At 43.4% G+C, this 13,686-nt stretch overlaps 1 protein-coding gene across 5 annotated transcripts in view; it reads right to left on the bottom strand.

Moving 5' to 3' along the window:
• Window positions 1–1,914: 1,914 nt before the first annotated feature.
• LOC101995794 (zinc finger protein 260-like) overlaps window positions 1,915–13,686 on the bottom strand; it is a 15,930-nt gene continuing 4,158 nt past the window's right edge. For 4 of the 5 annotated variants that reach the window (XM_026789132.1, XM_026789130.1, XM_005366915.3 and 1 more), the window contains exons 3-5: window positions 6,977–7,103; window positions 6,604–6,699; window positions 1,915–4,509 (exon numbers count right to left, since the gene is read on the bottom strand). In XM_026789132.1, the coding sequence (XP_026644933.1) occupies window positions 2,201–4,509; window positions 6,604–6,699; window positions 6,977–7,103 (2,532 nt within the window). In that variant the 3' untranslated portion in view covers window positions 1,915–2,200. Of the gene's footprint in view, window positions 4,510–5,866; window positions 6,011–6,603; window positions 6,700–6,976; window positions 7,104–13,686 lie in introns of those variants that run through there. The other variant, XM_026789133.1, reaches the window with a different exon arrangement.

The following is a 13,686-nucleotide window of genomic DNA, read 5'->3' as shown; positions in this document are numbered from 1 at the left end:
AAGGTAAGAAGGAAGGAAGGAAGGAAGGAAGGAAGGAAGGAAGGAAGGAAGGAAGGAAGGAAGGAAGGAAGGAAAGAACCTAAATTCAAGTTGGGGTGTGTGGGAGTGGCAGCATACACCCTTAATCCCAGCACTTGGGAGGCAGAGGCAGAGGCAGAGGCAGGTGGGTCTCTGTGAGTTTGAGGCCAGCCTGGTCTACAGAAGGAGTTCCAGGACAAGACACCAAAGCTACAGAGAAAGCTTGTCTCGAAAAAACACACACACCAAAAAAACCTAAAATCTAAATTCAATCTGCAAACCCCACTTTAAAAAAATCAGATAGAGTGTGGTACATGTGTATTTACAGCACCATCTGACAGGATGGGTGGACGAAGACTATCTCCTGGAAGCTCACAAAACCACCAGCCCAGACCATGCAGCAGCAGCAGAAACCAGAGAGGAGAAAAATGGACTCCTAGAAGTTGTCCTCTGACCTCTACATGTGTGCAATAACTCACAAGTACCAGCAGTCACACCCACATAACAGACTAACGGTTGGTTCCAATATCACCACATAGGCTACACAGGAAAAAAAAGGCACAACAGACCTGAGCTAAGCCCAAAAAAAAGAAAACCACCATGAACAGTAAATGCCCCAGATTTCATTTATTCAAAGTACACCCGTACAATAAAAAAGTATTAATTATTGATGGTACAAGTTCAAGATAGAGACTGTTAATAAAAAGTAAAAATAATAGTTACAGCCAGATGTTTCAGTGGGTAAAGGTGATTAATGATCACCAAGCCTGGGTCCACACGGTGTGAGAACACTGGCTCTCTGACAGCCAATACTCCTAGCAGCATGTGTACATAAATATATACAAAATAAATGAATGTACAGCTTAATAGTAAACTGCCCTCTTCTAGTATGCAGTTAATTCTACAGAAAATTCCACAAAATTGTGGGAATATATACAAGTTCATACAGGCACTGACCAAACACAGGCACATGTTTACATACACACACACACACACACACACACACACACACACATTCCATACACATGCCATTTATATAATCACCCTACTATTACCATGGCTGGTAGCTAAGGATTTTACTGGACTCCCACAATAAATGGAATATCACTGACTTAATTTCCCATAAACTTTCTAGTAATTTGGTAAAATGTGTCTTATATTATATTCTATAAAAACACTTCTGAAATTAGTCAAGGTTAACCTGAAATGAAATTCATGTTTAACAAGACAAATATGAACAAGTGTGCTTATCATTATTAATTTGTGACTAACTTTCCTCATGCATAATAATGTCTGTTATGTCTAAACAATGCATAACTAGATTGTTTTCTGTAATATTAATCATGTGATGTGCAATTTGATGGCACATAAAAAGAACTTCAAGTAGATAGAAATAAATTTCATTTTGGAATATACTAGTAAGCTAGGAACTCTTTTCTCAGTAAACCATGTTCTATAAAACCGCACCTGTAAAACCTGTGGTATGAGCCATGTAGTCTATATGCTGAGTCTGTCCTGTTAGGACCTTCCTTCATTCAGAACACACATAGGGCATCCCCACCCATGAACTGATGACGTGACTCATCTGTGATATAGTAATAATTTCCCAATTGTGGCATTCCAAATCCTTCTCTTCAAGATGAGTTGAGAGACAAAGGCCTCGCCCTCGTAGCGCGACTAATACAGACCACAGAAGATACTGGGGCTCACCCTGAAGATCAGAAAAGCAAAGAGCTCACGAGAGAGCTCTTGCCTCTATGAAATCTCCACACTGAAAAGAGAGCGAGTTCCTGTCTCCTCCCATCTTACACTCTCTAGTGCTGGGATTGAAAGCATGCACCACCACTGCCTGGCCTCTATGTCTGACTAGTGTGGCTGCTGGGATTAAAGGTGTGCGCCACTGCCTGGCGTGTATGGCTAACTAGTGTGGCTAACTTTGCACTCTGATCTTCAGGAAAGCTTTATTTGTTAGATCATAAAAAGTATCCCTGTACACCCCAGCATGAGATGTGCGATGTCTAGAAAGTGAGCCTGCTACTGAAAGCTGCTCCCCACTCAGAGCACAAAGGGTCTCCCCCGGGTGACGTCATTTGTTCATGCCGTCGGCGCAGGGCATTAGGAAGCAAGACTTTCCCACAGAGGCTTCACCATGTAATCTGATGGCATGCTCAGTCTGACATCCCTAAGGCTTGTCCTCAGTGTGCGTCTGTACATGGGACGTCAGCTCTGCCTTGTGTAAGAACACTTTCCCACACCTCTCACAGACGAAAGGCGCTTCCTTCCTGTGAATCAGCTTATGCTTAGAGAAAACCGACCTGCTCCGGAAGGTTTTCCCACAGTGAGTGCACACGTAAGGTCTCTCTCCTGTGTGAATGCGCTCGTGCTCTTGGAGTTGGACCTTAGTACAAAAGGCTTTCCAACAGTGGCTGCATTTGTAAGGTCTCTCTCCCGTGTGAATTAAAAGATGCACCTTCAGTTCAGATGGAGAACAAAATGATTTCCCACAAAAATTGCATTTGTAAGGCTTCTCAAGCAGGTGAATTTTTTCATGTCTGCTCAGTGTTGACAATTGTTTGAAGGCCTTTCCACACACAGAGCACACGTAAGGCCTCTCCCCTGTGTGAATTCGAGAATGCGCCTTCAGTTGAGATGTTTTACTAAATGATTTCCCACAGTCAAGACATTTACAGGGCTTCTCTCCCGTGTGGATCTGATAATGGGATTTCAGTTGGGACGGATAATTAAACAGCTTCCCACAGTCGGGGCACTTGTAAGGCTTCTCGCCAATGTGAAGCTGCTGGTGGGATGTCAGAGTCGACTCCTGGAGGCCTGGCTCACATTTCTGAGAGACGAAAGGCCTCTCTTTAGTGTGAATTAACTGATGTTTACGAAAAGATGACCTGCTACTGAAGGCCTTCCCACATTCGGTGCACACGAAGGGTCTCTCCCCCGTGTGAATGCGCTCGTGCTCCTGGACTTGCTCCTTGGTAGAGAAGGCTTTCCCACAGTGGCTGCATTTGTAAGGTCTTTCTCCTGTGTGAACACGAGAATGTGCCTTCAGCTGGGACATTTTACTGAACAGTTTCCAACACTCGCGGCATTTGTAAGGCTTCTCTCCTGTGTGATTCTGATAATGCACTTTCAGTTCACACGGGAAGTTAAAGGACTTCCCACACTCGTGGCATTTGTAAGGCTTCTCCCCGGTGTGGCTGTGGCAGTGCACCTTCAGCTGGGACGGGTAATTAAAGGACTTGCCGCACTCCCTGCAGCTGTAAGGCTTCTCCCCAGGGTGAAGCTTCTCGTGTCTGTCTAGTATTGACTTCTGGTTGAAGGCCTTTCCACACTGAGAACACACATAAGGCTTCTCTCCTGTGTGAATTCGCTGATGCACCTTGAGCTTGGCTGTTTTGCTGAATGACTTTCCACATTCGCGGCATTCGTAAGGCTTCTCGCCCGTGTGACTTTGACGATGCACCTTCAGCTGGGATGGAAATTTAAAGGACTTTCCACAGTCATTGCATTTGTAAGGCTTCTCTCCATCGTGACTTTGTTTATGGGACATCAACTCTGACTTACGTAAGAAGGCCTTCCCACATTTGTCACAGATAAAAGGCGTGTGATTCTTGTGGATCAATTCGTGTTCATAGAGAGCTGACCTGTCTCTGAAGGCTTTTCCACACAGTGTGCACACAGACGGTTTCTCCTCTGTGTGAACTGGCTCATGCTCTTGGAGCGCAGCCTTAGTACCAAAGGTTTTCTCACAGCGGCTGCATTTGTAAGGCTCCCCTCCAATGGGAACTGGATGATCCGCCTTCAGCTGGAATGGGTAACTCGATGAATCTGACACATAAAGAAAGGCCTTCCCACCACTGAACGAAACAAGAGGTCTGTCCAAAGTGAGAGTGACCTCAGGTTTGGGCAAAGATATAGCATACAGTACTTCCCCGCACCGAGGGCCTTGATCTGCTTTCTCCTGAGAATGGTTTTCATGTACCAGTGGTTGTTGATAACTGAGAACTTCTCCATTCCCAGTACTTCTGCACGATTCTCCTCCATGAGCAGCCACACAGTTAGCATTACAAGAGCCTCGTATCATGAGCTGACTGGATGCGACAATGTTAATAAGCTGCTCGGTGACACTGCTTTCATTCTGACCATTTGCTCCGAGGTTTAGCCCCAAACTTTTTGGAAGTAAGCAATACTGTGGAAGATTCTCTTGTGTAGAAATGAGGTAGGGTCCCAAAGGAATGGTTTCCCTGGGCTTTTGATATTCAGGTCCACTATCTGTGCTCAGAGTTTTCTTGAGGAAGGTGCCAGGAGGCAAGGGTAGAATCTGGCTTTGTTTATCTCTCGTAGCAGTATCAGGATCCTGCCGTAGTTCTTGCAAAAGTGAACACCACAAACCATTTCTTGTGACTTCGCTGGCCATATCACTATGAACTGAAGCTTTCTCAGATACTTTCTGTGGTGAGGTTTCAATTCCTGATTTTTCTAGGAACATAAAGAGACGAAAGAATAAACAGAGTGAAGAGGATGAAGGACGAATGATACAGAGGGGCTGTGACTGAATATGAATGCCCAAATTAGTTATTAATGATGCTGATGATGCTGACAATTAGTAAAAAGAAGCTAATCACAACTGTATATAATGGGGATCACCTACATAGCAGACATTAGTATAATTATGACAACAATGGATCAGAGGATGAAGCATATAGACTATCCAGCTGAATTTTTAAGATAGCAATATATAAACATGATAAAAACTTCAGTAATATTTCATTTATATTTTAAAAAATAAAGCTTGGCCGGGCGGTGGTGGCGCATGCCTTTAATCCCAGCACTTGGGAGGCAGAGGCAGGTGGATCTCTGTGAGTTCGAGACCAGCCTGGTCTACAAGAGCTAGTTCCAGGACAGGCTCCAAAACCACAGAGAAACCCTGTCTCGAAACACCCCCCCCCAAAAAAAAAAAAGATAAAGCTTGCCTGAAGTTCAGAGAGTAAAACAGCCACACTGGCCAGTCTTACAGACCAGACCACAATAACACACATCTTAATCCCAGTAGCCACACTAGTTTGCCATAGAAACTGGGAGGTGCAGGCCTTTTATCCCAGTGATAGACACCTTTAATCCCTGGACCAGAGAGGAATATAAGACGGGAGGAGACAGCTCTTAAGACACAGTCTCATTCTGAGATTCCTTGGAGTGAGGTCGAGGCAAGAGGCAGTGGCTGGCTGTTTTACTTTTCTGACCCTTTAGGCTGAACCCCAATTTCTGTCTCTGAGTTTTTATCAATTGCACTACAAAGAACATCAGAAAGTTACTCAATCTTATATAACAGAAATTAGCTGCGTGTTTCTAACTAAATGTATCAAAACCCGAAATAGCATCATTTGCTGCAGTAACATTTTGATTGATAACATGTCTTAAGTGGAATCCATACATCACATAAGGAAAACTTAACCTAAATAAGAAAGTCCCAGACATGATGGCACAGGCCTTTAATCTCTGCAGTTGGGAGGCAGAGGCAGGTGGATCTCTGTAAATACAAAACAGCCTGATCGACAAAGTGAGTTCTAGGACAGCCAGGGCTGCATAGAGCCCTGCCTGAAAAATAACAGTAATAACCAAAAAATACATAAGTAAAATACCACAGAAATAAATAAATAACGGAAGGAGACGGTCTGCACTGATGCCGATGGGGTCAAGAAAAATAACTTGTGCGTTCAAAAAGGAAAATGGGTGGGGCCAAATAATAAAACAAATTAAAGCACCAAAAGAAAATAGTTCAGAGAGAAGGATAATCAGCCAGACCAAAAAAAAAAAAAAAAAAAAAAGACTTTCTAACTTGAATGAGGTAGATTCCAGTTTCTGCTCTCCCAAAATGAAGAAAGTGAATCCTCTTGCAGGAATGTTCTCATCTAAACAAGGCAGCAGAGACTATAAGGCCAGGGACAAGAAACCATAAGAACACAGTAAGAACTGAACATTCAGAAGGAACAGAGCCTTTAAGGCAAACCTGCCACAGAATGAGAAGAGAAACATACAGAACACTAAGCCTAAGGTGCCACAACTAAGGGGAAGAAATAGACCAGCACAGGAAAGGGAAAAAAAAAAATCAATAAACTCAGAGGCAGACAGGAAAAGCAAAGACAGACACAAAATAAATAATAAGAACCCCAAGGACAATATGCTAATTCAAAGTCACTGGTTAGAACACACAAATTACAATAAGTCCTTCCTCCATTACTTGGACAATATAGTAACCAACTTGGCTAATGTCAGATGTTCACGAACAAGTGTGTGTTTACACATGGGGGTGTAACTAGTCATCATTAGTAGAAAATGGATGAGTTAGTTCACTTAGGTTCATTCATATCTATGGTCAGAGAAGCTGGTCCCACAAACTCGCCTTTCATAAAGAAAGTCTCACATTGCCTTACACCAATAATAAATGGATTTCAGAAATAACCACAAGAACTCCAAAGAGAAAACAGCATAAAGGTGACCATCACCGGGAACTTGGTGAGACAAACTGACAAAGGCCTCATGAAATCTACCCCCACCTGGGAAGCAATGGCTCACCTGGACACTGCTGGCCTGGGAATTCAGTCTTCCCTGCCTGTGCCTCCTTTCCTTTTTCCATCCTAAAGATGACTCCGGGGCTGGGAATGGGGTATCCTGTTAACCAAAAGCATATTGGATTTTTGGGTCATCTCTTGTCTTTAGATGATACAATGAAGCTTGGCACTGCCTCACTGCTAAAACCAAGTCAACATTTTCTATTTTGTACAACTAATACTTGTAGATACACAAAAGAAATGAAACATCAGGGCAAACAAAGCAAACACACACAGGGTGGGGGTGGGGCCACTTCTGATACCCCACCATGTTTTATAAAGAGAAGGAAGGAAACCTCAATGGAGCTCATCCTGGATCCCCAGGTGGCTGTGCTCACCCACTGCCAAGAGGTGACTGTAGATCTCCAGCATCACGTCCTGGTACAGGCGTCGCTGGGCGGAGTCCAGGTGCTGCCACTCCTCCTGGCTGAAGTCCACAGTCACATCCTCAAAGGACATCCACCTCTGTAACAATGTACCACAGTTCAGGGTGAACGACTCGTCGTCGGAAAACAGGAAAGTTTGCATAAGGTTAGGTTTTCAATGATGGCGCGCTGCATTTCCCATTAAGCTGGAGGACAGAGAGCACTTACAAAGCCCTCAATCCTGCCGTCCACCACACAGTCACATTTCTAAGGAACTAGAAGAGAATTCTTTTCAATACTCTAAGGAAGAGTACATGGCACAATGCTGACTGAGCAACCATATTCCAGGTTGGAGTTCTTGTCCTTAAATCTTCTTCCTGAGGCTGTGCCCTGAGCAGAAGTAATTGCCCTATAAGAACCCTCTTCTTGCAATAGGGACTTCTTAGTTATACTTGTGGCTGCTTATTAATCAGCTGTGAAAACAAGACCCCTACCACCTGGGTCCTAGCACCAAAAACAAACAAACAACAACAAAATTTCCTTTTCTTCCTCTTCCTCTCTTCAAAGAGAGCCTTATTCTATGGCCTCAGCAGCCTGGAACTTGTTGCATAAATCAGGATGGCCTAGGACTGCCTCTGGGTATATAATATTTTTTGAGATGTTTCTATTAAGTATTTTGTAGATGTGAAGAGAAAACTAATAAGAGAATACACCTGCATTTTACCTTATTGGCACTTCTTTCTCTCTGTATACCTGTACAATGCATTTTATAAAACTCCCGATACCACGTAGGAAAAGAATCCTCACATAAAAATACCTTAATTCACCAACCATAGACACAGATGACATTATTTGAACAAGGAAACTAAAAAAAAAAAGAAAAGAAAAGAAAACACAAAATCTTACATATAGCTACTGCTAATAATGCAACCTTCACTCCCTCTTTTGAAGCCCCCACATGCTGTAGATGTCTCTCTGCCCCTCGGCTTCAGTTGATACAGACACCTCTTGAAACCATTTCCAAGCCAACTCAGGATCCTTGGTCCACCTGAGCAGAGCTTGTGATGGTCACTGTGAATTGTTAACCTGTCTTAATTATAGATAAGCCCATGCTCTGAGCATGACTATAGAAGGTGGGGGAAAGGGAATTAGAGAGATGGCGGCAGTTTAGAACATCTGTTGCTCTTGCAGAGTACCTGGGTTCAAGTCCCAGTGCCTACATGGTGGCTCACAACCAGCTATAACTCCAGTCCCAGAGGATCTGATGCTTTCTTCTCGTCTCCAAAGAACCAAGCACACACACTGTACACACACATGCAAGCAAAACATTCATCACACATATAAAATTTAATAATCCCATGATACGGACTCTTCAAATAACACAGTCCACAATGCTGAGTCTCCCTGGCCAATGACAGGTACACGCATGTGTCACCATCACACTAGACCTTACATGTTTAGATTTAAAGACCAGCTTCCTAGAAATATAAGAATGGGAATTCATGCTAAAGGACAGCATCGGCAACTTAGCCAAATTCAGAATTTGTCTAAAGGATAACCCAAAGTTCTTCAAGAAATGATTAACATAGGGGAGAAAAATTAAGAGATTAAAAGAGACTAACATGCTTTTTAGTTAAGCTGGCTATGTGAGCACTGGCTGGACCTCGAGAGGAAGACTCCACATATGGAAGTATGATCAGGAACAAATGACTTTAAGGATTAATGGTTATGTTAAGTAGGTTATTATCTCAGAGATAAAAACCAACACACAGAACAAAGTACTCTAATATTTGGGTTACAATAACCTAGCAAGAAACATCCTAAAAGAAACAGGATGGGACCTGTGCTGATGATCACTCAGAGAAGGGCCATTCTTTTACTCATGGATGAAAGTCCTAACACTAAACACTGATAATCTGAAGGTGCCCACGTGCCTAACGGGGCACATGGCTATTTCTTTCTAGGCCTTCAAGTACTTTTGACAGATCTTCCAGGCTGACACTAGTGACACCAGCAAACAGGCAAAGAGGTGCCACTTACCTATCATTCTTCTGTGTGAAAAATATTTTGTATTAAAATTCTCTACATTAAAATAGAAGGCATATTACTGTAACCATAATGGGTAATTCCAGAAGTACTCCATTGTGCCGGAAGCAAAGGCCTGTATTCTGAGATCTGCATTTTGGTTACAGCCATCTCAAGCTCACAAGTTAAGAAAAATATTTACCTCTATCCCCTCTGCAGGGTCTAGAAAATCAACCTGGCATCTTATCTCCTAACAGAGACCTGGAGGAACCAGGCTCCGGAACTCATTAGCATTTTCCTTGGTGAGTCAACAATTACAGACCCTCAGTATTTACTTATCAGCTAGGAATGTCTCCAGACCTGAGTTCCAGTAGACCTGAGCTTCCTGACACCCTTCCCTTCCCCCCTTTGCTCGTTTGCTATATAACAGCTTCTGAGGAAATAATAAACGGAACGGCTTGATGAGAAATCCTGTCTTGCCGTCGTTTCTCGTGTCTCTTGTCTCCTTCCACTCCTCTCCACTAGGTTATCAGGAAATCCCATTCCTATCCCACAGGCCGGGATACCATTGAAATGTCTAATGGAGAAAATACCAATGATAATATTACTATGAGAAATTTCCTTTGGAGCATTCAACATGTATTAAAAATTGTTGCCTCCTCTGGTAGAATGCCAAAGGTTAGTGACACACTTTAATTTCACCACTCTGAAGACAGTTGGCAGGTGGATCTCTGGGAGTTTGAGGCCAGCTGGGCTTACATAGTAAGTTTCAGGACAACCAGGGCAACATAGAGAAACCCTGCCTCAAAACCAAACCAAGCCCCCCAGAATGCATGCACCCCCCCAAATTTATATCAACCTTTGACAGATGATCAATTCTGAGAGTCTTCACGATTGGAACTTTAAGAACACATGACAACAGACCAAGAAGATGAACATGAGCAGCTGGGCAGCAGACCTCCCCAGACAACCACTTCGCCTTAGTAAGTGGGGAAAGCAGGGAAGACTCTGACTCAGACAAACACAGTAGAGTTCAAGGTCAGCCTCCGTTACACAGCACTCTGTATGCTGTGAATACCACTGGTGAATAAAGAAACTGCCTTGGCCTGTTGATAGGGCAGAACTTAGTTAGGTGGGGAAAGCTAGGCTGAATGCTGGGAGAAAGAGGGCAAAGTCAGAGAGAAGCCATGGAGCCACCACCAGAGACAGACATGCTGAAACTTTGCCGGTAAGTCACTGCCACGTGGTGAGACACAGATTAATAGAGCTGAGTTCAACTAATATGTAAGAATTAGCCAATAAGAAACTATAGCTAATGGGCCAAGCAGTGATTTAATTAATACAGTTTCTGTGAGTTTATTTCAGGAGTCTTGTCAGCTGGGAAATGAACAAGCAGCTTCCTTCCAACATTTAACAAAAAGGAAAAAAATAATATTTAACAGTATAAAAAATTCAGAAGGAACAAAACAGATAACTGAAAAAGCAAAACTGAACAGCAAAATAATGTAAACAATAAAAATATAAGTGAAAAAGATATATGAATCATAAAGAAAAATCAGAAGCAAAGTTCCTAAAAAACACTAAAACATAAGTAAACAGCAACAAAAAACAAAGAGGGAAAAGAAAGAAGCCAGGTGTGATGACAGATGCCTGCAGTCCCGAGTCCACAGAAGGTGAAGGCAGGAGGATGAGGAGTTCAAGGCAAGTGCCAGCTACACAGGGAGTTTGCAGCTAGTTTGGGCTGAAGAGATGCCTCAGCAGTTAAGTGCACTGCTTGAGTTCAATTCCCAGCAAACACATGGTGGCTCACAACCATCTATAATGAGATCTGGTGCCCTCTTGAGGAAGAGACCTGGTCAATCATCCTCACGAAACCCAACATGGACGAGTTCAAGAGAACCTCCATATACGGGCTGCCATGCCTGCTGCAGCATTGCAGGGCATACATTTCATTTTCATACCAAGAAATACAGAAGACTGGGAGTAAGGAAGAAAAAGAACAATGACCAAATAACTAGATGCTCAAGAAATAAATGAACATCCACATATTTATAAACATAGACATTAAATCGCAAGCAAATGCCCTGCTTTCAGTAAGCTGACTGGCAGTGATCACTACGATAGCTGAGCCTGCACAGCTCTATCTTGCTGCATTTACACCCAAGCAGGAGAATGTGGGATATCAGACAATACATACTTCACAAAGACTGCAGTTTTCCAAACTGGCTTGACTAACTGATACTCTCAGCAGTGGCACAGTGTTCCTCCTGCTTCCCTGGGACACAAGCACATCAACACTTGATATTTTTGTGGGGCTAATTTTAGACACTCCAATGGAAGGGCCATGGCAATTATACATACATTTCCCATTCAGCTGAGGAAGCTCAGCTTTTCCTGTTTCCATTTCTACACAAGCAAGTCTCTTGCTCATTCAATTGTATGTGGAAGAAGCTTGCACAAGAAGTTAGTCCAGGCACTCAAGACATAGAGGTAGTCAGATTTCTGTAAATTGAAGGTCAACCTGGCCTACAGAGCAAGGGTTACTGAGACCTTGTTTCCTTCTGTGACGTTCTCTCTCAGGAGGTCTCTAAGACTGGAGAAAGAGGGACTAGGGAAGGGCACAAAGTAGCTAAGGATCATGACATGCTGATGAGACCCAGACAACAGAGGAATGGAAGACGCTGGCAGACAGTGCACCAGGAGAAAAAAAAAGACACAGAAAGCTTAAATTTTTGAAGCTCATAATATCCATCCAGAAAAGCCACATTTCAAAATATCACGAACTACAAGAACAGGAAATGCCATTAATCAAACATCAAAAGGTTCTTAAAATTCCCTTTTTTAAAAAGTTTTTTTTTTTAATTTTATGAGTGTTTTGTGCCTGCAGGCTTATGCATCCCTGTGTGTGCAGTAGGCAGAGAGGCCAGAAGAAGCCAGTAGATGCCCTGGAACTGGAGTTACAGTTGTCAACTGTCTAGGAATTGAACCTGGGTCCTCTGCTAGAGCAGCCAATGTTTTTAACTGCTGAGTCATCTCTCTGGCAACCTAAAACTCCTTTAAAAAAGGTTCAGCAGAGTAGAAAGAACAAGGTCCCACAGTTGTCCTCTGACTCTACACTTTTGTGACATGTACATACATGTACATATATGTCAAAAGACAGAGCAGCCAGGGGGTGGCAGCGCACACCTTCAGTCCCAGCACTCGGGAGCAGAGGCAGGCGGATCTCTGTGAGTTCAAGGCCTGCCTGGTCTATGAGAGCTACTTCCAGGACAGGTAGAGCTGTTACACTGAGAAACCCTGTCTCAAAAAAATAAAAATAAATAAATATTAGGAAAAAAGAATGAGGGAAGCAGCACATTAAAAATAAATAGTACTGAGAGATAGCTCAGCAGTTAGGAGCACTAGCTGCTCTAGCAAAGGACCCAGGTTCAGTTCCCAGCATACAAAGGTTGTTCACAACTCCAGTTCCAGTGGATCTGCATCCTCTCTGGCCTCCTCACAGACACCTACTTATACACAGTGTATATGTGCAAAATCATGAAGGCACAAACTCACAAATAAATGTTTTAAAGCTTTAAAAATAAATAGCTAAGAATGGTAGAGCACACTTTTAATGTCAGCGTGTGGGATGCAGGAGGCAGATCACTGTGAGTTTGAGACCAGCCCGGTCTACATAGCAAATTCCAGGGCAGCCAGGATACATAGTGAGAACCTTGTCTCAAAAATGAATGAATGAATGAATGAATGAATGAATGAATGTTAGGTCTCAAAGTAACCCTGGACAAATGGCTAACAAAGGTGCCTATTAACATGTGGGGGCCAATGCTGGCCTGCCATGTTTTCCCTACTCTCTGCTCTGCCTGCTTCCTCCCTCGTATCTACAACACAAGTCTTCTCCACACTTCAGGAGTGGTCATCCACTAGGTGGGTCTCTGTTTAATGGATCCATCCTTAATCTTCCCACAAATGTTAACTACCTTAGGATCTTGATCAATTTCTGTATCAGTTCAAACACCCCATCCTTCTAACAAAAAAATGTGCTTTATTTTTCTCGCCATATTTCTCCCCCCACTCAGAAAGACGCCTTCAGTTTGCTCTCCAATAAACCTTTCTACCAATGGAGAAGTCTGGTTTCGTGGTTTCGCGGCACCCTCGCTTACATACCCATTCAAGGAACTCGTGCAAAGTACACCACAAAAAACCAGAGCAGCTACGAACTAGAAGAGAAATCCACAGGACTTGGGGACTAAGGGACCTGAACACATGAAGAGAAAAGAATTCCCATAAGACAGTGAAGGGAGCGAACAGGACAAGGCAGAGAAGGGAATGCGAAGACAGCAGCCTGGCCATGCAGTTAGAAAATCACCAGAAGTTTCCTCAGGAGGGGCAGGGAATGGGACCGGCAGCCAAACCATGGAACACGCTGCCAGGCTTGAATCCCAGGCTGGCAGATGCTTCAACATATAAGTTCAGCTGGTGTGTCATCTGTGCCTCAGTTTCTCTTCTTTAATATGAGACAACAGCATAAGCTCAGGAGTCTCCTGGAAGAGTTAGTCCACATCCTAGCTACCGTCACTTTGACAGGAGGTACCAGAAAAACAGACTCACCTGAGGAGATGCCAAGGAGTGGGGAGGAACAGTTAGGAACTTCATCAGCC

The sequence above is a fragment of the Microtus ochrogaster genome, unplaced genomic scaffold, assembly GCF_000317375.1.
Source record: "Microtus ochrogaster isolate Prairie Vole_2 unplaced genomic scaffold, MicOch1.0 UNK14, whole genome shotgun sequence".
NCBI lineage: Eukaryota > Metazoa > Chordata > Mammalia > Rodentia > Cricetidae > Microtus > Microtus ochrogaster.
This window is presented reverse-complemented; position numbering and strand designations above follow the sequence as displayed.